The sequence below is a fragment of the Myotis brandtii genome, unplaced genomic scaffold (genome assembly GCF_000412655.1).
Source record: "Myotis brandtii unplaced genomic scaffold, ASM41265v1 scaffold48, whole genome shotgun sequence".
Taxonomy (NCBI): domain Eukaryota; kingdom Metazoa; phylum Chordata; class Mammalia; order Chiroptera; family Vespertilionidae; genus Myotis; species Myotis brandtii.
The window spans coordinates 4,765,580-4,790,825 of record NW_005368341.1 but is presented as its reverse complement, the minus strand read 5'-3'; the positions used below and the strand labels follow the sequence as shown (position 1 = coordinate 4,790,825).

At 39.9% G+C, this 25,246-nt stretch overlaps 1 protein-coding gene across 2 annotated transcripts; it reads right to left on the bottom strand.

Annotated features, from left to right (window-relative positions):
• Positions 1-829: 829 nt before the first annotated feature.
• Positions 830-25,105, bottom strand: PON3 (paraoxonase 3). 2 transcript variants are annotated; one of them, XM_014547593.1, is made up of 9 exons: positions 24,948-25,105; positions 23,112-23,182; positions 19,984-20,039; positions 13,732-13,897; positions 9,219-9,345; positions 5,677-5,877; positions 4,554-4,635; positions 3,912-4,040; positions 830-1,304 (listed from the first exon to the last, which is right to left on the bottom strand). In XM_014547593.1, exons 1-9 carry the CDS (start codon positions 25,082-25,084, stop codon positions 1,146-1,148), a joined length of 1,128 nt encoding a protein of 375 aa, XP_014403079.1. In that variant the 5' UTR covers positions 25,085-25,105; the 3' UTR covers positions 830-1,145. The 2 variants fall into 2 exon arrangements, with proteins under 2 accessions (XP_014403079.1, XP_005876120.1); XM_005876058.2 differs by lacking the exon at positions 24,948-25,105 and adding an exon at positions 24,764-24,913.
• Positions 25,106-25,246: the final 141 nt, after the last annotated feature.

Here is a 25,246-nt window from a genome sequence, read left to right as displayed (position 1 = left end):
AGGCTCAAGATAATCACATAAAGATTGGAGTGTCTACATGAAGAGGAACCCCAGTGCCTTGTGACTTTTCTAGGCCCTTCCTGTGAAAGCCCACACTGGCCCCTCAGCAATCAGATCCCCCAAGTCTCCTGCCCAGTGGGTCCTGGATTGGAGAGGGTGCAGGCTGGGCTGAGGGAACTGCATCCCCCCTCCCCCCGTGCACAAATTTCGTGCACCGGGCCTCTAGTTCTATGATAAAACTTATGTGAATGGCCTTGGGGCCATTGTTAGGTAAAATAAGGGTTACTTGAACACAGGCACTGTGATTCCACGTGACAGTCAATCTGATAACACAGAGGTTTACTAAGTGACGAAGGGGCAGGGAGCATATACAGCATGGAGACACTGGACAAAGGATGATTCACATTCTGGGTGGCCAGGAATGGATGGCTCAAGATTTCATCACAGAATAGCACACAATTTTAAACTTTTGTTTATTTCTGGAATTATTACTTTAATATTTTTGGATTGTAGCTGACCACAGGAAACTGAAACCATGGAAAGTGAGACCATGGATTAGGGGGAGACTATTACAAATAAAGACCTAGTACAAAGGAAGAAACCAGCTCTGCTTGCAACTAAGTGAGGCCTCCCCAGTCAGATTTTCAAGAACCTGATTTTCTGTGTCTGTATTGGGAAGAATGCAAGTTTGAGGAGGTCTTTGGAGAGAGTCTCATGATGCTAATTCTTGCTTTTATCCATGGGCTGGGCATTTGATAAGCAGTGTGTGCCTAGTGCAATTGGAGAAAGCGAAAGGGACTTGTAAATATTTGAACATTAGATTTTCTCCTGGGCTAGATTGGAGCAGGCTCAGAACATGACTGTTGTAGGAGGTGATTTTGACACACAGCTACCAAGGAGTCCTAGGTGGAAAGAATACTGGGAGTACTGGACAAAACAGTTGAGAGATTTGGCTCATTGTTGGACTGTCACTATCTTGATTTGCAACTTGGTGAATATTATGGAATCTCTCTGCTTCTTTAATTCTATCTGTAAGGAAAGCCAGACACACTTCTGTTGGTGTTTGTGATTTACTTGCAGTCCCCTCATCCTAGAATTAGGGTTTTACTTTTACTAAACATGTAGACTCTTGGCTCATCTGGAGTCTAGAGCTCACAGTACAGAGCTTTGTGAAATACGGTGCCTATGAGAAGTCTCCTGTTGTGCACAAAAGCCACAGAGCTGCCCTGAAGCACAGAGCCCGAGTTGGCATACTCCGTGCTTATCCTGGGCTTCTCAGACAGAACATCCTGGATGCGAAGTACCTGCCAAGAAGAGATTAACTGTTAGTGCACTATATGAGCAAACAGCTGCCAGTGATGTTTTTCTTCCCAAATACTCCGGGACTATATATTTCTCACAAATCAATAAGCTAAAATTTGTATATCTTCGTTGTTGTTTTTTTCTTTTGATGGTGAAAGTATTAATGTCCTAATGATATCTGTGCAGTCTGACAATTAGCCATATCCCTCAATAGAAACACAGGAAGAAATGAAAAAGGGACATCCAGTTAGCAAGCCAACCCAACCTGGTAACTAGTAGGATGGTAGTTGTCACAGCTGGAATCCCTCGCATCAGAGAAGTGGCTAGGAAGCATACAGAATGCATACTTTGAAGAATTCAATCTGACACATCACTACTTCATACTGTTATTGATACCCAGAATTACCACACTTTAGGTTGCCAATCAGTAAGTATATAAGTGCTCAGGTTTCCAAATAGCCTGGGTGACGTTCACTCAAACAGGACATGATAGGAATTAAAGAAAAAACCAATTCGAAGTTCATGAGTCATGAGTCTATATTGACATCTCTTATTAAAATAGTTCAGTTGAGTTTTGGCTTTTTGTCTTAAGGAAACTCCTATAACTTCTCAAATTTCTTACAGGAAAATATTCAAGCTTAGAATTCATGTAGAAAATATTAGGTTCAACCAAAAGGAAAGGGTGTCAGTGACTGTGAAGAAAGAAGTCTTATCTAAAATAAACAAATGAACCCTGGCCGGTGTGGCTCAGTTGGTTGGGCTTGGTCCATTGCACTGAAAGGTTGCTGGTTCGACTCCCAGTCAAGCACATGCCTGGGTTGTGGGCTTGATCCCCAATATGGGGTATGCAGTACAGGAGGCATGTTGTTCTCTCTCTCCCTCTCCCTTCCTCTCTCTCCAAAAATCAATAAAAAAATTAAAAAATCTTTAAAATAAACAAGTGATTAAACTTGGAAATAGAGACATGAAAAAGATCCTAAACAATTATCAAATCATCTTATAGATTGTATTTTCATTCTTTTAATGCAGATGTTGTTGGGTTTTTGTAGAATAGTTATATTATCTCTTTTGGGGGCACATATCTGAAGCAAGGGTAGCATGCTATTTACAGTACCAATCCTTCAGGCTTTAGGTTCAGGCTGTACTCTTCTTTTTTTTTTTTTTTTTCACTCCTCACACAAGCATATTTTTCCACTGATTTTAGAGAGAGTGGAAGAGAGAAGGAAAAGACAGAGAGAAACATCGATGTGAGAGAAACACATCAATTGGTTGCCTCCTGCACACGCCTGATCAGGGCCTGGGCAGGAGAGGAGCCTGCAACCGAGGTACATGCCCTTGACCAGAATCGAACTCGGGACCCTTTGGTCTACAGGCTGATGCTCTATCCACTGAGCAAACCAGCTAGGGCAGGCTGGACTCTTGTTTCTTTTTACATTTCTTGCTATTTTTTAAAAAAGCTGTGGCTAATATATTAATTAGAGAAACAATTATTTTTTTAAAAAAACACTGAAGGACGGCAATTTTGGAAGCAGAAATAATTGTATGTTCTAATTTACCCCTGGGCCAATTTCAAGGCTAGGGTTTGAATCTCAATTTCCCAACTCCCCAAACCTAGATTCAAATATTTTATCTTCTTTCAAACCTTATCATCTCAATGAGGCCTACTCTGATCTTTATATTTAATAATAGGACTTGCCCTTCCCCCTATTCACAGTAATTTTAGTCCTTTTTACTCTATTACACTTTTTCCCATAGAACTTCCCATCTTAAAATTACTATATAACTTACTATTTCTTATGCTTACTGTTTATTGTCTGTACCCCACCCTAAGAGCAAGGATCTTTGTATATTTTGTTTAATAGTATATCCTAAGTATGAAAACAAAGTCTGGTATATTATAATTGCTCAATAAATTTTTGTGACAAAATATCTCAGATTATATCTGCCAAGAATTTATATCTATATTTAAATTCACTCAAGATTACTTTATTCTTAATCTCAATGCTATAGAAAACGTAATGTATTATGCTATTGCATTTAATGTCATAGGAAATCCAATGGTAAATACTGTTATTTCAGAAGAGATGTTAAATAATACAAATGCCATCTTTAAAATGAGACATTCTTTAATACTATCATTTATATACTAGTATTAGAACTGGGTGGCAAAGTTAATTTTGTTTTGAGACTAGTCATTTAAACCCTTTCATTTGAACTTCATGTTTGGTAGTGTGAAAGAAGGTGGTTCCGTATATGACTCTCCCTTTGCCTAACTTCAGGGCCTGTTCTGAGCTTATATCCTGATTGGAAATATGAATACCAATCTGGGTCATCATGAATAATTAAGCTCATAATTTTTCCAATTATTCCCAGTGGCAAGTATAGCCTTTGCTATGATGAGGCACATTGTCTAGCACTGATGTTAAATTGGTACCTGGTAACCTGAAAAAATTAATGGGCTATATTTCTTCATTCTAACAAAATCTTTACTCTTTCCATATGTACATTTGTTCTGGAACATCACATGTGACCCAGTCAATTCTTCCAAGTGGCCTCAACAGATAGTCGTACAGCCTTGCCTGTGGGCTCAGAGAAATGTAGGAACTTACTTCTGACCCTGGAGGATCCTTGGGGTTATAGACCAGCAACTTCATGGCATTAGGATGGCATCCTGCCAAAATATCTCCTGTGTCAGGATCGATAGTTAAGTTATCCACTAAGGTGTCCAACTGTATTACCTTTCAACAAAGAGGAAATAGTGAAGATGTTGTTTTGACTTTCTTCCTTACACCTCCCCCCTCGCACCAGCTTCTGGATCCTGAAATTAATTTTTTGTTGTTGTTGTTGATCCTCACCTAAGGATATTTTTTTCTATTTATTTTTAGAGAAAGTGGAAGGGAGGGAGGGAAGAGAAATGGAAACTGTGAGAGAGACACATCAATTGGTTGCCTCTCACACTTGCCCTGACTAGGGTGGGGATCAAACCTGCAATGCAATTACGTGTCCTTGACCTAGATGGAATCTGCAATGGTTCAGTGCATGGGCTGACACTCTAACTATTGAGCAGCAATATCCAGGGCTAAAATTAGTATTTTTAATGGGCTTTGTTATTAGTGGTGCAAGAACACACTCTCACCATCTTTTTTTTTTTAATTACTCTTGTTTTCTTCATTCAAGGAGCACATTCCCAGGTCAAGCGTGGGAGCTAATGTAAGAGGCCATGTTGTGTGGGCAAGCCAGGGTACTCTTACCTTCAGTCGAGTTAAATCCCAGTTATCGTGAATTTTCATTACATGAATGTTCTTAGCCGTTACATCAGCTACATAGATATACCTTTGAAGTAAATCACATTTACATTGAAGCAAGTAGTATTAAGAGATGACACTAAATTTTATTGTGGAGAAGATGTATAAAAATTCACAATAGTCAAAGTACCACTGCACTGCCATTTTAAACCACAGCAAAAATAAAAAATAAAAAAAGATAATGGAGTGGTATTTTTAATATTCTTGAAGTGCTTTATATAAGTTTTGAATATGAGATATGACTGTAAAGCAATGAAATTGGTGTTTCTAGATGACATATAGACTCAATCTCATTACTTGGGAATCTTTAAATTGAATGTCTTTAAACTGAATGGAGGTAAGTGGACCTTTAAATTGAATGGAGGTAAGTGGTTCTCTTATAAGACAAAAAGATACTTCCAAAAACTAGTCCTTGGCAAGAAGAATCAGATGACCATGAAGCTCAATCACCATCGTTATTAAAAGGAGGAAGAACATTTGGAGCTGTTTTCCACAGGGATCATCTCTATTCATTATCTCAAATTTATACTAGTATATCAATACTCATAGTACTTTGCTTTTTGAAACACCTTCCATTTTAAAACACTTTAAGAGTTTTCCATAAAAATGCATGCTTCATAAAAAATGTTTTTTCATAGGAAATTCTGCTGCAGAGAATCAGTAAGTCTGAAACTTATACAATTTAATGTCCAATCTAAGTTGGGCCACCCTCTCCAATAAGAACTTCAGGGTAACGGAACTTAGTGTAAGTGGTTAAAGGCCTTCCAGCCTCATAAGAGGCAGAGGTATCATGCTTTTATTCTCCATGTTAGTGTGCTAGGGTCACATAAGAAAATTGGGACAAGGACTTTGAATCCAAATGCCTCATTTCATTGCGGGATGGAGTCTAAAGTGCAGGAATGCAAATTGGTTTGCTTAAGACCACACATTTAGTATAAAGCCTGACCATACCTGATCCCTCCACTCATATTTGACTATTTAAGGTAGGAAGTAACCTACCTCCTAAGGAAAGGAGTCCACTAATATGTCAAGGTCAAAGGGTAGAAAAATTATAAATGAGCTTACTTACTTTTTGTCTGGTGAGACTGTGATCCCATTGGCAGAACTAAATCCTCCGGCCACCACTTTGACCTCCCTTGGACTATAGAAAAGAACATAAGTCCACTGAAGATCTATGAACATCTCTAATAGTGACAAGAAGTGGCTGGTAAAATAGTGGTCTCTGGTGGCATAGAACTGTTCTGGTCCGAGAGCCACGATGTCATTCACACTAAAGTGGAGAGTGAGAGAGAGAGAGAGAGAGAGAGAGAGAGAGAGAGAGTGAGTTAGTTTTAAAATAGTGATTGTTGTCAAAATCACCAAGTCTCTACAAAGACCAATATGTTGATCAACTTGAAAAAGTATACATGAACTAGTATGAATTTTAAAAATCCACAGAAAGTAAATGATTTTTTATTGCCCTGATTTCTTTTTTAGCCATTTGTTATTCTCATTCCTCTCTTTTGCAGAAGTCAGTAAAACCCAATAAATATACAAATAAGCTTCAAACTCCAAATCTTTGGACTTGTAAATGTTTATAATAGCTATCTGTGGCGGTCATAGTGCAGTTGGCCAATAGTGCTGGTTCTTCTCTTTCTGCAATTAGGTTTCTCCAATGTCCTTGAAGTTAGGCATGGACATGCGACTAGCTTTGGCCAATGAAATGAAGTGATTGTGTGTGGCTTTCAGTTGGAAGACTTTAAGAGCTGGCTCATGACCCACCATGCTTCTCCCCCACTCTTATATAGTAACCAGCAACTTTCTTGATGATGCATAGTGTGGTTCTTCAAAGGTCCTACATGAGGATAATATAAAACTGAGTCCCCATATCACCTGCATTAGAGGCATAGCATGAGTGAGAAAAGAAAACTTTGTGGAGAAGTTAGGGTTTTCTTTTCTGCTATTTTAGCATAACCCAATTCATCCTGACCTTTATATTTTCTTTGAGTAGGTGAAATTGTAGTGCTATTCCTTCCAGTTATGTTCTTTAATACCATTTCATTTTTTTTTAAATGAAGTAAGTCTTACTCTTACAAGATAAAAAAATAAGTCATTTTCATTTTGGAAAGTGAAAAAGAAGACAGTGACTTGAAAATGTAAAAAAAAAAAAAGGTTAAATCTTTTAAAATTAAACTGGAAAAGAAAACTGGATGAATCAGGAAAATATTTTTAGGTTTTGATGTATAATGTCTTTTCCAAGGTCATCTTTCAGGTCTCAGCATAAGCATTCCTTCCTCTAAAAGGTATTGCCTGACCCCATAGGTTAAATTGAATTCTCTCAAGAATAGCACGTTGTTCTACCCCTTAAAATGCTTGGTCAATGTGGGTATCAGGACACTTCTTAAGGTTCTCTTTAGATGCTCCTTAGAGCCTCACTTGCCCTGTTCCAGTTGGCACTCCTTCAACCAGCTCTTCAAGGGATCTGGCAGACTTTCCACAGTACGGCTTTATGGTACTTTACCTCATGCCTGTGTGGCTCTCTTGCGCCCACTTTCAGGCTTCTGTGTTGACAACAAAACACAAGATATCACCAGATGTGACTTGTGCAGGTACCAAGTGAATAGCCCTTGAGGTAAACCTTTGACTAATGGGAGATAAGGCTAGTAGATAAGCTCTTCTCCCTTTCTTAACCTTAGACAGGTAAGAAAGGGAGAAGGATAATGTATTTGCTATAGACTGTCTCCCATATGAGTTTCTAGAAATGCTGCCGTAACAAAGTGCCACAAACGAGGTGGCATAAAACAACAGAAATGTATTGTCTTGCAGTTCTGGAGGCTAGAAGTCTGAAATCAAGGTGTTGACAGGGCCGTGCTCCCCCTGAAGTTTCTGTGGTAGAATCCTTCCTTGTCTCTTTTGGCTTCTAGTAGCCCCAGGCGATCCTTGGCTTATAGATCCATCACTTCAATCTCACACTCCATCTTTACCTAGCATTCTCCCTGTGTGTCTGCCTGTTTTCTTATAAGGACACCAGTTATATTAGATCAAGGGCCCACCAATATGGAGGGCATTAACTAATAACATCTACCAATGATCCTATTTCCAAATCAGGTCATGTTCTGAAATATTGGGGTTAACATTGCAACATGTCTTTTTGAGGGAATACAATTCAACCCATATTACTCCCTCTTCCCTGCCTCAATCTGTTCTCTCACTTCTGCATCCTGGTATTGTACTCCTTAATCAATTCGTCATGTATGGAGTTTTCCCTCAGGCTGTGATTTCTGAGGAACTCTTCCTGTGACGTCATATGTTATTGCATCTAAGCCTCACAATCATCAGTGTGGTGAGTTAGACCAATAAGAGAACCACCATTTTGCTCAGGAAATTGAAGCACGGGTTAAGTGATTTGTCCAGTTTCCAGTCACTCCACGGCAGTCCTGGTCCCCACTGTGCCTCAGAACCCAGCACAATTTATTAAGAGAGGAGTTCAGCCCGGCTGCCATGGCTCAGTGGTTGAGCATTGACCTATGAACCAGGAAGTCATAGTTCAATTCCTGGTCAGGGCACATGCCCGGGTTGTGGGCTTGATCCCCAGTGTGGGGTGTGCAGGAGGCAGTCAGTCAATGATTCTCTCTCCCTTCCTCTCTGAAATCAATAAAAACATATTTTTTTAAAAAAGAGAAAGGAGTTCAGTAACTTCAACTAATCTTACTTTTTTTGCCCTCTGCTTTTATTGCTCCCAGATTCTATGGGAGAAGTCCATACATGATGTTGAGAAAGAGAACAAAGACAAGAAGGTGAACTTCCATTTATTTTCCCATTCTTCTGTCTCATGAAAAGATTAATCTCTACTGTTTCAGTGTTGAGTCCATTTTATAAGACAAATTTTTCATTGTTTGTTACAGCCTTGAAATAGGCAACCTATCCACTAAAAAACGTACTATTGTTTTGCAACACAATAAGAAAGATGTTTAGCATTGTCATTGAGAGCACAGCTTTGAATTCAGACAGATCTAGGTTTACACTCTGGTTCTGCCACTTACAAATTATGTAACATGAGCAATTTTTTAATCTAAAACACTAAGTGTCAGCTTACTCATGCCTGTTACTGAAGGCTGTTGTGAGAATTAAATTAAGTATTTTTGTACAACGCCTGGCACATCATCAAAGCTTGATAAATGTGATTTTTATATGTGCCCACTGGCTTTTTTTTCAAATTCCACTTTAAAGCTCTCATTGAACAAAGAAATAGCCCATCTTGAGGTTGGTTGTAACACCTAGTGGGTACGGCTCTCAGACACAGCCTACCAGGATAACTAGAAATGGGTGTAGGTGTTTAAAGAGAGCCCCATAGTTAGTATTGCATTGTTGTGGAATTAGAGCTGGGAATCTAATTGAGCACTTTCATAGGATTAAAATGCTTTCAAGAAGTTGGGAAATATAAAGATATTCAATACTAATACAGCAATTTCTGGTGAGATGCTGGGCAGTGTCACCATGGGAACCTTTAGAAAGCTTCAGAAAACAATGCTACAGAACAATAGCTTGAGGAAGCCCACTGAACCCAAGAAAACAAAGCACACAGCAGAGGTGCAAAAATAAATAGAAGTGCAAAATGCTTTAAATCCATACCTTTGGAGAAGTTCGTGTTCTATAGTTTTCAGGTGAACCAGAGAACGTTGTTGTTTCTCAAATTTAAATATCTCCACAGTAGACTTCATGTGGGGATGATTCACAACATAAAGGTACACAGTATGGTCTAAGTGGGAAAAGGCATAATTTCTCATAAGTTTACTTCTATTGCAACTTTTATTAGACTTGGTGTGCTACTTGGTCACATCCAAGAGTTTTTCTCAGACATCTTGCATTGGATTCCCACAGTCCACTTGATAGGCAAGTCAGACAAGTGCCAGTATCACTATTTTATTGAAGAAATTGAGACTCAGGAAGGGAATGATTTGTCTGCAATTTTACCATCACCAAATGGCAGAGGCAAACCCTGATGTTTCCACGTAGTCTCTTCATCCTCACCTGCATTCCCCTTTCTAACAGGAAGGCACAGAACTACAGTGGTGCGTGGACATGGATATGGTTTCCTCAGATGGCTCTTCAATAGGAGAAGTGGATGCAAGCAAACAAAGCCTTGATGAGAATTCTTTTCGGTGAATATTTCTTTTTTTTTTTTTTAATATATTTTATTGATTTTTTACAGAGAGGAAGGGAGAGAGATAGAGAGTTAGAAACATCGATGAGAGAGAAACATCGATCAGCTGCCTCCTGCACGCCTCCTACTGGGGATGTGCCCGCAACCCAGGTACATGCCCTTGACCGGAATCGAACCTGGGACCCTTCAGTCCGCAGGCCGACGCTCTATCCACTGAGCCAAACCGGTTTCGGCATCGGTGAATATTTCTTACATTGCAACACACATTCCAAAAATGCCAGGGCTGTGTGAATATCTTAAACTAGCAATACTTCCCAGCTAGAGAATGAACTTCTGATGCAAGTCAACCACCTGAGGTTGCAATAACAATATTTAGTGAGCCTAGTGGATATGGAATGTAAATATGAATGCAAGAGGAAACAGAGTAGACAGTTGTGGGTATTGCCTCAAGAATGTTCAACTATCTGCTTTCATATTGGACTGTGAACGGCTGTGAACAGGACTGAGGGTAGTAATCCGACTTCTCAAAGTACTGTTTCCTGACTTCCCAGGAGCTCCAGGTCAGATGAGCTCTGGATTTTTAAAAGGCCTGCCCCCATCCTCCTACTGGACTCTCCTCTATTCCCTCCCTTAATGGGGTTCCCAAGCCTATAATGGAGCAAACCCGGGCCCTGAGATGGCCCCTGAAACACACTGATACCTTGACCCAAATTAAGAAAAGGGGCTCCCTCACAGATGAGTCTTTCATTTGGTCTGACCCAGCTCTGGTCCAGGGCCAGGGGCTTGGCAAGCAGAACTGAGTTGTATTTTAGTCCTCACGTGGCTCTTCAGCCAGACACTCCTGCCAAACACAGCATGAACAATATGTGTGCTGCCCTGGGCCTATCCTTCTTTAGGCCTCCACTGGGCCGCTCCTTCCATAAAGCAATGCTTGGTGAGAATAATGTTCTTTGTCTTCTCATTCCATTCCAATCTATATGTAATGTTTTGGCCTTATGAATTAAATGCATAATTAAGGGAGGTGACTAATAAAATAAGATGCCAATCATAATATACTAAGCTTCTGAAATCCTGATTAAATGCCTAAGGGTTAATCTGTAAACTTTAAACTGGTCCCATTTGAGGGAAAAAAAAAACAAAAACAAACACCTCAAATCAAGGCTCACTCCACCGCCCCCCCGCCCCCCAAAAAATATCTCCTCCTCCAACACTATCCCATGAAATAATATAGCTCCAGGTTAATCTGATTACTCATTACAACTTCTCCAGTGAAGCAATATGTTTAGTTTTGTGTCAGGCAAGAAAAGCGGTGACTTTGTATTATTCAAGTAGAGCCTGAAGCCCTAATTTTACCCAAATAAATAACATAGGATTAGAAGTAAGACCCCTGGGGGTTCCAGTTCTGGAACTGCCATTTACTCCTGACAAAAGTGAAGCCACACTTCACTGCATTTCTCTAACCTTCATTTCTCCATCTATAAAATTGAGCATTAATACCTGAACTGCCTGTGCCATAGGGTTCATTCATTTATTCATTTAACACATGTTCTAGAGCAGCAGATATGGTTCTAGACTCTGGGAATCCAGCAATGAACAAGTCACACATGCTTTTGTGGTGATTATATTCTAGATAGGAAAACAGGGAGGAAATGAATAGTAAATAAAAGAAACGTAAGTAGGAGATGCCTTCTTCATAGAGTGCAGCCACTTGAACAGTGACAGGTAAGCTTGGCTCCAAAGATTAGAAGGAGCTCACTATAGAGCAGTGGTTCTCAACCTTCCTAATGCTGCGACCCTTTAATACAGTTCCTCATGTTGTGGTGACCCCCAACCATAAAATTATTTTCGTTGCTACTTCATAACTGTAATTTTGCTACTGTTATGAATTGTAATGTAAATATCTGATATGCAGGATGTATTTTCATTGTTACAAATTGAACATAATTAAAGCATAGTGATTAATCACAAAAACAATATGTAATTATATATTCAATATGTGTTTTCTGATGGTCTTAGGCGACCCCTGTGAAAGGGTCGTTCAACCCCCAAAGGGGTCGCGACCCACAGGTTGAGAACCGCTGCTATAGAGCAATAGTGGGAGAGGGGTAGAAGGTTGGTACCTTTTAACATTAATAAGAAAACATTAGTTGCTATTCTGATGAGTGCTAAAAGAAGTACATCGAGAAGAAATATAATAAAGTTCATGCCCTGAAACAGGTTGGGGAAGGCTTCCCTAAGAAGGTGACACTTAAGCTGAGGCCTGACTGATGAGGATGAGTAATCCAGAAGTAGTGGAAAGATATTCCAGGCACGGGGGAACTGCAGATGCAAAGGCCCTGAGGCAGGTAGCATTTTATAGGACTAAAAGAAATCCAATGTGACTGATCCGGAGAGTCAGGGGGAGGGTGGTGTCTGGTGAGGCTGGAGGGAGCACCCAGATGCCGGAATGTGTAGGAGTAGCCCCTAGGAACCCAGGTTATTTTGAAGATTTGGGATTGATCTTCAGAGTAATGGGAACAACATGGAGCATTTTAAGAAGAGAGTGACATGATTAGATTCACATAAAAATAACTCTTGATTATGGAAATGGATTGAGGTAGCATTAGAGGGAAGGTGCAGTCATGGGAAAGATGTTTGGCACTTGGACTGAGATGGTGGCAGTGAGGATGGGAAGAGCTGGACAGCTTGGAGAGATGGATAAAAGGGAAATTAGAGCATTGTAACTAGTTCACTGAATGGTGCAGGGAGAGGAGAAGTGTCAGGTTGGGACAGGGTTTTATTTTGAGGACTAAATAAATCACATATACATGAAAATGCTTTATAAACTATAAAGCAATACAAAATTGTTATGTGACTGGTTAGGTATAATTACCTTTTAAAGAAGGACTTGCTAAGCAAATAAACAGATATACAGGGGTGGGCAAACACACACACACACACACACACACACACACATACATGCACGCATGCACCTATGCACTCACGCACTTACAATAACACTATTCTTGGCCCTTCACCCCTGGGGGAGTGAATCTAATCTTCAAGCTTTTCTTAGAATAATCCTTCTATGCCTAAATCTTACTGGGAAGCTGACTCACCTGCAGGCAACACTGAAGCACATCAGAGAAGGTGCTCTGCCCTCTTACATTCTCCTTAAGTCACCACACCTGGAGGAGAGAGCAGCATGCCCGAGCTACAATCTTCAAGACCTCATATCTGTTATCATCAATCAACAACTTGTTCCTAAGGAAGCCACACCCTTTGCTTGCTGCCTACTTATCAAATCCCCTACCAACTCCTTTTGCCCTGGTCCACCTCTTACAGGGCTAGTCTAAATCAGGCGGAAAATCTTAGAAGGTTTACAGTTGTTTGCATGGAAAAAGACATGCAGGTTATGATTATTTCAATAGCTTTATTAACTCAAAAGAATGTCACAGTGGCACAGTAAACCTACTTTTCCCCACCCCTACATAAGATTTCAGGGGAATATTTAACCTACTTCATAAAATGGTATTCAAGCATTTTTTAAAGATACCCATTTATGTAAACTTGAACAAGTCTGTTGGTGCAGACCAAACTTATTGGATAAGTGGATGGAAATAATTATGAATCATTAAATCAGTCCAGCAAATTTATACTTAACAATACATTGTAATTCCATTAGGTATTTGGAAGAATTAAAGCACCATTTCTTCAAACATTCTGAATTGCAACACTTCCATTTGGTCTTCTCTTTACGTAGTTACTATTAAGTTTCACTGTTCTTATTTTCTATGTGTTCTATGGGCCCACAGGCACTTAAAAACTAAATTAATTTGGAATTAGGAACCATCAACAACTAAAAAATAATATTTGAAATTGTTTTAAAGCATAAACAATGTATTAATACGTATGTTTTGTTCTTATAACAGCTTTTTTGAGATATAATTCCCTTGCCATTTCCCTCATTCTCCCCCTTATTCTTAAGCATTCAAGCTTTACCTTTGTCAATGAAAGTACTGATCCCATGTGGATTGAATGATGTTTTGTCAAAACCATCACTGATTGTCAGTGCCTGGGCTCTTGGGTTCTGCTCATTCAGATCCATCATGAAGATTTGTCCTGGCTCATCTGGTGCAAAGCTTGGCATGCCAGGATATTTTAATCCCTTTAAAAAACAGAGAATAAGTATGTACATATATACATATCAAAAAAATGTTTTCATAAGGAAATTAGAAGCTCAAAGTCTAGCAAAGATGTTAAAAACTCTAAACTTCTTTTAGATTTCTGGGACATTTTTATCTGTCAGCTGTTGCCAGTATCTAATCTGAGGGATTAGCAATGTCATCTAAACCATTGGGAATGGGAAGAATCCAAAGTCAGTTTTTGATATAGAAAGAAAGCGTTTAGACAAAAAGTACCGTGTAAGAGATGAGAGGCTGTGTTACTTTGTGTGGGTCCCTTGCCTGTCTGTGCCTAAGGTTCCTCTTTTAGAAAATGAGGACGTTAAAATGTGTGATATCTATGACTCTATCCAGTCCTGATATTCTATAACTAACCTTCCTCAAAGTGGAGAGATGGGGTGTGTAGTGTCATTGTATTGCTTCCATCCTGACATCCATTACATTTCATAGTAGAATTAGCCAAGAGTTAACTTTGGGGAACTAGTCTCAAAGAATTGACTATTTCTGACCTATTTTGTTCTTATAGATATGTCTGAAAATTCGAATGTGAATCTTTTTCTCTAAATAATGCAAAAAGTTCTTGGAGAGTGGCCCTGTTTATTGGAGGACTAGGTATTTATAAACCAATCATAGGCATCTTGAATGTATTGGGGCCTTTGCTGCATCCCTGGTCATTGTATCAAAACTTGGGGTTGACTTATTCTACACAAGTTGCAACTTCCTCCCCACATTCCTCCCCCATCACTCTGATAATATCAACCTTAATATTAACAACCCTGTATCTTTTCTTGTATCCTCATTTTCCATTTATACTCAATTTAAATTCTTTCTTTCCTACTCCTCTCTCTCTCTCTCTCTCTCTCTCTCTCTCTCTCCTCCCCTCCTTTTCTTATAAACACACACACACACACACACACACACACACACACACACTCACATACTTACAATAACACTATTCTTGGCCCTCACCCCTGGGGGAGTGAATCTAATCTTCAAGCTTTTCTTAGAATAATCCTTCTATGCCTAAATCTTACTGGGAAGCTGACTCACCTGCAGGCAACACTGAAGCACATCAGAGAAGGTGCTCTGCCCTCTTACATTCTCCTTAAGTCACCACACCTGGAGGAGAGAGCAGCATGCCCGAGCTACAATCTTCAAGACCTCATATCTGTTATCATCAATCAACAACTTGTTCCTAAGGAAGCCACACCCTTTGCTTGCTGCCTACTTATCAAATCCCCTACCAACTCCTTTTGCCCTGGTCCACCTCTTACAGGGCTAGTCTAAATCAGGAGAAAAAACTTAGATACAAAATTATCATCCCAACTTTAATCAGACATCCAATGATGTTTATCAGCCTTTTTGTTCATTCTAATAGGCTATCTATTGCATTTCTCCAAATGTTTATCCTAAATTTATTTCTTTATCTTCCTCTTTATTCTCAATGAGTAATTTTACCTCCTATATCTCTGGTGGGAAAATCACAAACAAATATGCCATCCATCATCAATTTCCTCTGACTCCCTGCTTTCCGACTCAATAATTCTTCAATTTTATCAATTCTCTTCTTTTCTTCCTTTTTGACAGAGTTGAACTTTAATTTCCTCAAAATAATTTCCAGATGGTTAAGAATGTCTTTCTATGTATGGTATTTTCAGGAGCTAAATAAAAAGCCATCCGTTTGCTTACGTGGTAATTTTTCAGCAACATGCCACATTCGTTTTAAATGTTCACTGCTGACATTAAAACTTTGATATTCAAGACACCTGTATGGGGGCCAATAGCACACTCTTTATCAGCATGTCAGAAACTGTCACCAGGACCTGGCACCTGGGAGAGAGGGCTCTTAGACATGCGTATGTACCAATTCTGTGCTGTGATGTCCACTTTCCTTCTAAAAGGAGAGCACTAACCCAATGTCTGAAGATGTCCTCCTTTCTTCTTTCTGCAACTATAGAATGTAAGCAAGGAACTACTTCAGGGGAGAAGAAAGGAAGATATTAAAGAGTGAAGTAAGGTGGAATTTCTTGATTCTCCTATCCATCTTCCTGGGAACAGACCCAGACTGGAACGCAGAGGACCGACCGAAAGCTCATCCTCAAGCATGTCTCTTTGCTCAGTTAATGAATCCTCTGTACCTCAGTTTTGATCAGCCTTCCATTTCATATTTATGTATGTATGTATTTACTTATTTATTTTTGTTGTTGACAGTATTATAGAAGTCCCCATTTTCCCCCTTTTTGCCCCCCTCCATCCAACCCCTGCCCCACCCCAGACCTTTCCTGCACAATTATTTGTGTCCATGGGTTAAGCAATCATTAATTGCTTCCCCTCCTCTCCACCTCCCTTCCCTCTGAGATCTGTTATTCTGTTCCATGCCTATGGATCTATTTTGGTCATCAGTTTATTTTGTTCATTAGATTCCACATATAAGTGAGATCACATGATATTTGTCTTTCTCTGACTGGCTTATTTCACTTAGCATGATACTCTCCAGGTCCATCCATGTTGTCACAAAGGGTAAGAGATCATTCTCTTTTACAGAAGAGTGTCTTCCATTGTGTAAATGTACCACACCTTTTTTATCTATTCATCTACTGATGGGCACTTAGGCTGTTTTCAAGTCTTACCTACTGTAAATAACGCTGCTATGAACATGGGGGTGCATATATTCTTTCTGATTGGTATTTCTGGATTCTTAGGATATATTCCCAGAAGTGGGATCGCTGGACCAAATGGCAGTTCCATTTTTTATTTTTGAGAACTGTCCATACTGTTTTCCATAGTGGCTGCACCAGTCTGCCTTCTTATGTTAACTCCACCACCTGTTTATTTGATTTCTTGTTCTCTAGGCCCTGTCTTCAGAAAGTACATCCTCTCTCTCTTGCTTTAGCACTTTTTTTTTTTACCAATGTCCCCTTCTTTTGCTTGAAAAATTGCTCGTTTCTCATTCCTTGAAACCAATGGACTCCTAATTTTACTACTTCTTCAAACATGCATTTATTTTGTTTTCTCGTCACTGTCAAATTTCTTGAAAACATCACTTGATCTTGTTACCAGATTTGATTTGTTCAAACTTTCAGAAATCAGTATTCTGTAGTTTATAGAAATGCCTCTATAAAGGTCATATGAATGGCCTCCAAAATATCCCATGTGAAAACCCCTCTACTTTCTCTTGCTTATATCTCTGTGGCATTTGACACTATTGTATATCCCTTTGTTTCTTGTCGAAGAAGAGGGAGAAGAAGAAGAAGAAGAAGAAGAAGAAGAAGAAGAAGAAGAAGAAGAAGAAGAAGAAGAAGAAGGAGGAGAAGAAGAAGAAGAAGAAGAAGAAGAAGAAGAAGAAGAAGGGAGGAGGAGGAGGAAAAGAGGAGGAGGAGGAGGAAAAGAGGAGGAGGCAGAGGAGGAGAAGAATTTGCTGATATAAGTCCTGCTTCTCTTCTTGCCTCTTCCTCCTTCTGTCCTCATCCATCCCTCTTTCCTTCTTGCTCTATACTCCTTCCTTGCAGATCTTAGTCATAAGATTTCAGATATTTCTTCTATACCAATGATTTTCAAATCTACACATTCAACAAGAATCTCTCTCTTAAGTTCTAGCTTGCATTCCCGACTTCTTCCTAAGGGCAGCCCATAATCAAATTGTCAAAACCAATATCAACATTCTCTCCTCAAATCCTGCCTCTCATTCATATCTATTATTCTCCTTTGAAAGCATCACTATTCTTTCCAATATTAGGCCATAAAATCCAGTCTTTAAATCTACTCTTTCCCAAATAGCCAATTGGTCACCAAGTCCAGTAGCTTAGATAATGGCACCATTGAGGGGAAAAATGTCAGAAACATAAAATCCTCCCCTTTTTACCTAGGGAAAGTTAAGCCCAGGGAAGCCAATTTTCCTAGATTACTCAGATCATTAATTATACAGCCTCATTACCACACCATAAAGAAAGGTTTGGCAGTAGAGACTATTGCCCAGGAAGGCGGGTCAGGGCAGAACATCACAGGCAAGTACCATGGTAGCTTGGGGAATGTGAGGGCATTGCCAACTAGTACAAAGACTTGCTGTTCTAGAGATGAAGGGTGAAGCATTGCAAACAACCTGGCCTAGATTAAGTGTCATGGTGAATGAAACACCTCTGATAAAATGCCTTCTCATTCACTCGGTTTTCTGTTTAAGGCAATTGGGTAAGAATTTGTGGCAATTGACTACAAGCAATTGTTTTTATATCATTCACCACTGAAAATGGTGAAAATCACCTGGAGATGCAGGCATCTTATTTTCCCAACATACTACAGGTATGTGTGGACAGTCATTGAAATCCTCCACTGGCCTCATTTATGAGCACATGCATTCAGTAAATAGTCAAGCACCTGTGTACGCCAGATAGTGTGTTAGGTGCTGAGCATGGTCATGAACACTCCAAAGTCCTGGCCTGGAGGAACTTGAGATCTAGGGAGACAGCACCAAGCAAGCCCATCAGATGTGGTACTGAATGTAAGGGTCTAAGCACAGGGAATCCAAAGCACCAGAGAAGAGGATCTCACTCAGCAAGAGAGTGTTAGGAAAGAGTTTCCTCAGGAACTGAGGTGCCACTACTGTGAAACCTCACAAAGAACTAAAAGTTAGTGACATGTGTAAAGAGGTAGAGTAACCTTGCGGGCAAAGAGAAGCATGCCAAGGACCAAGGTAAGAAAGCAGGTAGACTAAAAACATCTACTGCACAGAATTACCCTTGAAATCAGCAGCTTCCAAACATGTTCTAAGATGGCAAGGAAGGGTGACAGGAAAAAATAAGAACAAGGAGTTGAATAATCTTTATTACAGTCAAAAAGATTAAAAATAAGCAACAAACATCATCCTTAACCTATAAGGATGAGTTGTTTGTTCGTTTACAAAAAGACCTCCATTATTTAAAACTTTCAGGTTAATATTTCTCATGGCATTATTTGTGATGAAAATCTCTATTTTCTATAGAGCAGCAATTCAGTACACTCAGTTCCAATGAAAATAGAACTACAAATATACCGTATACTGTAAGAACTACAAATATTATTTCCTAACTCAAAGAAATCTCCTAGCTATACAATCATCATTTCAAAAGATCTATTTGGCATAACATTGAAAATCTAAATTGGCAATAGAAAATTTAAGTCAACAAAGAAAAAGATTTTCTAGATAGCTTTGTTTTATCTTTGGCTTTGAAAGAAACCTAAAGAAATAAAATCCCTCCCACTTGCCCACCCCCATACATACCACCACCAGAAGTAGTTTAAAATAAAAATGAGACCTTAATGATACGGCGCATATTTAAGAATTTAGAAATTCAGACCAGGAATGATTATTATATGTGCCCACCTTTTTTGGCCAAAATGATATAGATCTAAAACTTCATTTTATTTGGTAGTATTTTCTTGGCTAAAATGGAACATTAGGACTTGCAATTCCAGAAATCAGAATTTACATTAAAAGTGTAGTCAGTAAATCCCTTTCAACATATTCCATCTCATTTCAAATTGCAACTGATTTAACAAATTTATGACAATTTTCAATATCTTCAGTTCCTTACAGTTTCCTGATCATCCCAAACTGTGAAAGGTAATGGGAATAAAATGCAGGCTTTTCTCTACTTCTCTATAAAGTGCTGGAAAGAATGATAAGGAACCTACGACAGAAAGTGTTTAAGGTTTTGAATCGAGTAACATGGTCAACATTCACTCTACAAACATTTACTGAGCTCCAAACACAGGCAAGCATGGTGAGAGGAATAGTAGTTACTGAGAAGGTGACTACTAGAAGCTGAGGGACATATCTGGAGATTAGTTTAGGAATTGAATGAAAATCATTACACATTTATTGAGTCCCCATTGAGTATGAAACTGCCCACAGGGAGCAGGCCTGAGCATTCCTGTGGTGTCCTGATTAGCTCTCCAGAATCCTGTTTTGGCTTTTTTAGTTGACTGGTTTACCCGCAGGTGGGATGAGTGTGTAGGGGTCCATCTGTCAGCTTTAGTCAGCAACATTAATGTGCTGTCTATACAGTTATATCCGAGGGGTATGGAAGATACTCACACTGGAGATAAAAGCCAGCCCACTGGGAAGTATATCAATATCTTCAGAGCCATTTTCTGCAAAAGAAGTAGAGGATCAGAAAGATGCATGTTTGAAAGCTTAAAAGATAAATCTCACAGTCAAAACTTTAAATTTCTTTTGGAAACTCCATTGACTTTTTGCAACTATTTACTTGGGAAACTATATTAACTTTTAAGAATCCCACAGGCAGGCTACTCTACAATGAAACCGGAGTCAGACTCCAATTTTTTTCTTAGAATTCCATCTCAGTAGAAAAAACAAATAACTATAAAAATAAATTGATATCCTAGATTTACTCTTTAAATAATGACATCTAGCTGGGAGATTCAGTTTTACTCCCCATAGAAAAATTGATCTACAGACCAAGTGATAACATTTGGAAAGTCATCATTTTGAAGGTCTCTTAAAGGCCTCTCTCCCAAGCATTTCTCTTCTTCCAACTTGTTGAGGCTTAAAAATTCTACTATTATCTAATCATATGGGAAATTTTTGAGTAATTTCTCTCTTTTACAAAGGCAATATGTCTTAAGATGGACTATTAAATGTAAATGAATGTAAAGAGTTTGGTCAGATCTCTTTCCATTGAGAGCTGGTCCTGAGTGTTTTTCTTTGGGAAAAAGCATATAATCAGTAACTTATGACTGAGACCAGGATGAAAAAGGGGCTTGCATGTCTCCTAGTAGAGAGATAGAACCACAGGTGATATGGTCCAAGCAGGCAGGACTGAGAGTGAAGGCATTGGTAATCTAGTGTGGCGAAATGTATGTTACAAATATGGTAGAATCAATATGTATCAAGTCCACATGCTCTTTTTAAAAATGTGATGTTCATACTCTCCCATCAAGAGGTAAAGTCTATATTCTGTTCCCTTGACCCTGGGTAGACCTTTGTAACTGCTTTGACAAATAGAATGAAGTGGAAGTGATGCTACAGAACTGACATACAAGTTTAAAGTCACAGCCATAGCTTTTGCTAGTGTTCTCTCTCTCTCTCTCTCTCTCTCTCTCTCTCTCTCTCTCTCTCTCCCCCCCCCCTTCCTCCCTCCCTCCATCAATCTTGGGAGCCCTGAACCTAAATGTAAGAAGTCTGGCTACTTTCAAGCTACTGAGGAGAAACTACAGAGAGGTCACACAAAATAGAAAGAGGATACCCTAAGGCACCCTTAGAAAGGGTTATGCCAAAGCATGACTACCAATTAATCCTATAATCGTGTCACATTTTTGGAACAACGGTTCTGACAGTCAGCTAAAAAAACAAGTGGAACCTGCTATGGAGTAATAAGGCATTTTTTCCCTTCTATCTCAGCCAACTTCCTTTAAATCATTCTCTTCAAAATATTTGGATAATCAGTATGTTGATTTATGTCTTACAACATTAGCTGTAGTTTCAACTTGTCAAATCTGTTTGAATTACATAATCTGAGTGTAGACTTAGATATCATTGAATCGAGCGATTTACTTTTCTTTTTTTAAATATAGTTTTATTGATTTCAGAGAGGAAAAGAGAGGGAACGAGGAATAGAAATATCAATGATGAGAGAGAATCATTGATTGGATGCCTCCTGCATGCCCCCTACTGGGGATCGAGCCCACAACCCGGCATGTGCCCTTGACTGGAATCAAACCCATGGACCCCTCAGTCTGCAGTTCCAACACTCTACCCACTGAGCCAATCCAGCTAGGGCTAATCAAGTGATTTTCAACCATTTTCATCTCCTGGCACATATAAACTAATTACTAAAATTCTGTGGCACACCCAAACATATATTAAATTTTTATCATTCTAACAACAAAAGTAGGTATCATTTTGATTAATTCATACTGGACAGCTATTGTTGTGTTGACTCTTGTCATTTTTTCATTTGACAATCTAAGGGAAAAGAGGTCAGTGACCCTGACTAAATAGTCAAGTATTGTATGTTTTAAAAATTCTTGTGGCACACTGGTTAAAAATCGCTGATTTAGACAATTCTGCCACTTCCATGACTTACATGGGCACCTGACTTTGGCTGAGGCTGGGAGACACAGTAAAAATAATCCAGCCTCTTAAAGATGCCTTGTTGCCATTCCTTCCCAGGTCTTGCTTCTTCCCCAGGATACTGCCAGGCAGGGGGGCAAGGGTCCCTGTTATTTAAAAACCCCACATATTCTCATTCCTTCTCTATCAGAATCCCTTCCAGGAGCTCAGAGTTTGAAAATGAAAATCAGGAAGGAGTTGGTCTCCAGCTCTTTCTGCTTTCTAGCCAGCAGCACAAACCTCCTTTAAGACCAGGGAACACAAGGGCCAGGCAAGTTTTTGTAGAAATTGAGGGGGAGGGGGCGAGGGGGGGTGGAGAAAGAAAACCCAATTAAAAATCAGTATTCTTTCTGATTTTGTATATCTATGTTACAAACTCCTATCACAATAAACTATGCTGTCATCCTGTCACATATTGATAAATAAGGCAAAGTCCTTGACCCTAGGGAGTTTGCAATCTGATATTGAGAGAAAGAGAAAACACTGCTAGTTATAAAACAAAGCATGTGATAGGTGTCATAAGTGACCCAGACTTTCAGAGTGCTGTGAGAACTTAGAGGTAGGAGGGAAATTTGCGGCTGACTTCAGCAAGCAGAGATGAAGAAATCAGGGAAGGGAATTGCATGAGCAAAGGTGAGAGAGTGAAAAACACTCATTCCCAGAACAGTGAACAGAATCTAACTGAACTATTTTTTCGAGTAGAAGTGTTGGGAAATTGGAGGCTCGGAGCCCAAATAAGCAGTCTCAGCAGTCACTAGCAGGTGAGATGAGCCCTGTGTGGGAGGACACTGCTGCAAGCCTGTGTCAGGTGAACAATGAGGCACAAAGGAAAGCAATGCTTCCTGGATTGTGAAATGAGTCTCTTTGAGAATGGGGGTGTCATGCAGGCAGGACTAAGGGTGGAAGTGTTATCTAGAAGGGGCTGGTTGTGGGTGGGGGTTCAAGGGAGAAAATGCCAGAAGTGTGAAGTAGAATCAGGTTCGCCATCACTGGTCTAAGGAGTAGCAGGAGGTTAAATCAGTTGGCAGCCTCATTCAAGTGGAAGGTGACCAAGAAACTGTGCTGCCCTCTTGGTACTGTCACATACATACCAATTCCCTCAATGAGGTGGCAGTTAGGAGGTTCTACTGGCTCCAAGTCTCGAAATGCATTAATCCTCTCTCTGTGGAAGTTAAAAACATTGGAGGTCAATGTGCCACTTCCAAAATTGATGTCTAAACATGGTTTTTAATTACCTTTATATTCATGAACTCTCTTTCATCATTTATGGGTAATATAACAAGTAAGTAGGCAAGTCCTTTTATTTAAATTTATTTACATAACATGGACATTATGTGGGTAATATGCCTATGTCAGTTAACCTCACCCAATTATTGTTGAAAGATTAAAATGCAATTATACAGGGACAACACTTTGCTGCCCAAATAAATGATAATATTTAATAGTATGGGTAACTGCAAAGTATTATTAATTTAAATGTACAAGTTGTATTATTTAATTTGATAAAGCATTGTCCACTATAAATCTGCACTTTGACTCCCCTTAATCCACTATGTCTTTGCCTTTTAACCCACCTCCCCCTCTCAAACTGATTTCCCCACATTTAACCCCCCCTAATAACTAAATCTTGTAGCCTTTGCTTTAACTTTATTATTTTAAAATTTTTATGCTGACTTACTTTGCAACTTATCCAACTGACCAAAATCTAAACAACTGGCCATATTATTTTTCAATACAGTTTTCTTGTTTCCCCAGTGAAACTTTCTTTTAAATACCAGGGATAAGTTTAAATTTGTATTAAACAGTATTCAGGAAGACTCTACACACAGACTTATCTTACTGTTACTTTTTAAAAATATACCTTAGATATTCTTTATAATAATAATTGTTTTTATGAGTCTCTCACTCAGGTGCACTGGGAGCAATGTTACAATGAACATACTCAAGCTGAACTAGAAAGTATTACCAAACGGCATCAGCCTCCTCAAGAGATTCCAGCTTCTACTTAGAGAAATAAATAAAAGCTCCCCTAAGACAACTGAAGACAAACGGAGCTTTTAGATCTGCTCAGAAGTGTGTAGCAGCACCTAACATTTCTTCTTCTGAGCCCAGTACTGACTCTTCCTGAGATATTTCTATCACCACTAGATCTTCCACTTCAAAAGGTCAGATACCTACAAAATGCCAGTTAACATATGCAAATTTCAGCTCCTTCCCCTCCTGTCTGAATAGCTCTTAATCTGGGATGAGTTCAGCAACCCAGCCCTCCTCAACGTGAAACAGGCCCTGGGCCATGTCAGAGTCTGCCTCAAACATCCATCCGGTAGTCGCTTCTCTCAAATCCAGTGCTTCCCGCGGAGTTTTTATGTATTTTTATTTTTTCTTAATGTATTTTTATTCTTGATAGTATTACAGATACCTCCCATTGAGATATCTCCCATTATCCTCCCTTCTCCCCCCCCCTTCACCCCTCCCCTCAGCCCCTACCCACCCCCTAGGTCTTCACTACCCCAATGCTGAGAGCGACTTGGAAGGAGGGCTTGGGAGGGTGACTTTCAGAAAATAAATGGGGGCATTCCTGACCGGATATCTTAGGAAAAGCAAGTACTTAGCTCACTTTCCACATCAGTTTGCTGGGTGGCATTGAGGAGTTAAGTCCCCAAAACGGTCCATTTCTATTCCTACCTGCTAGGAAGCCGGCACCGGGCAGCCCTGACCTACTTCACCTGGGGACTCAACTCACCTGAACGCCACAAACCTCTCCCCGACCAGGGCCAGGCCGACCCCCAGCAGGGTCAGCACCACCAGCTTCCCCATAGTCCCGGGTACCCAGTGCCGATTGCCGGAGCAGGGTCCTCCGGGAGGCGGGGCGGACAGGCTCCCAGACCCGCCCCGTGATCGCCGCCCGCCCCGCCCGTCCGCACCACCTGGCAGGTGCGCTGCCGGGACGCCCGGCTGCGGTGGGTGTCTCGGCCACTCCCCGTCCCACTGCCCCAGGTAAGGCTATCTCTCTGTGGGGGTGCGGGAACCCAAGGCTGCCTTTACGCAGGAGATTCAAGGTCATCTTTATGCGTGAAGTTCAAGGAGAAACCTTGACTAGCGGGATTCTTCTTCTTTTTTTTTTCTTCAGGGCGCAAAGTACAGGGATTCTTTTCTCTTTTTCTTCAAGGCTCAAAGTACAGAGAGGGATCCCGGAGCCGCAGGTAAAAGTCTGGTGTTCCTTCTC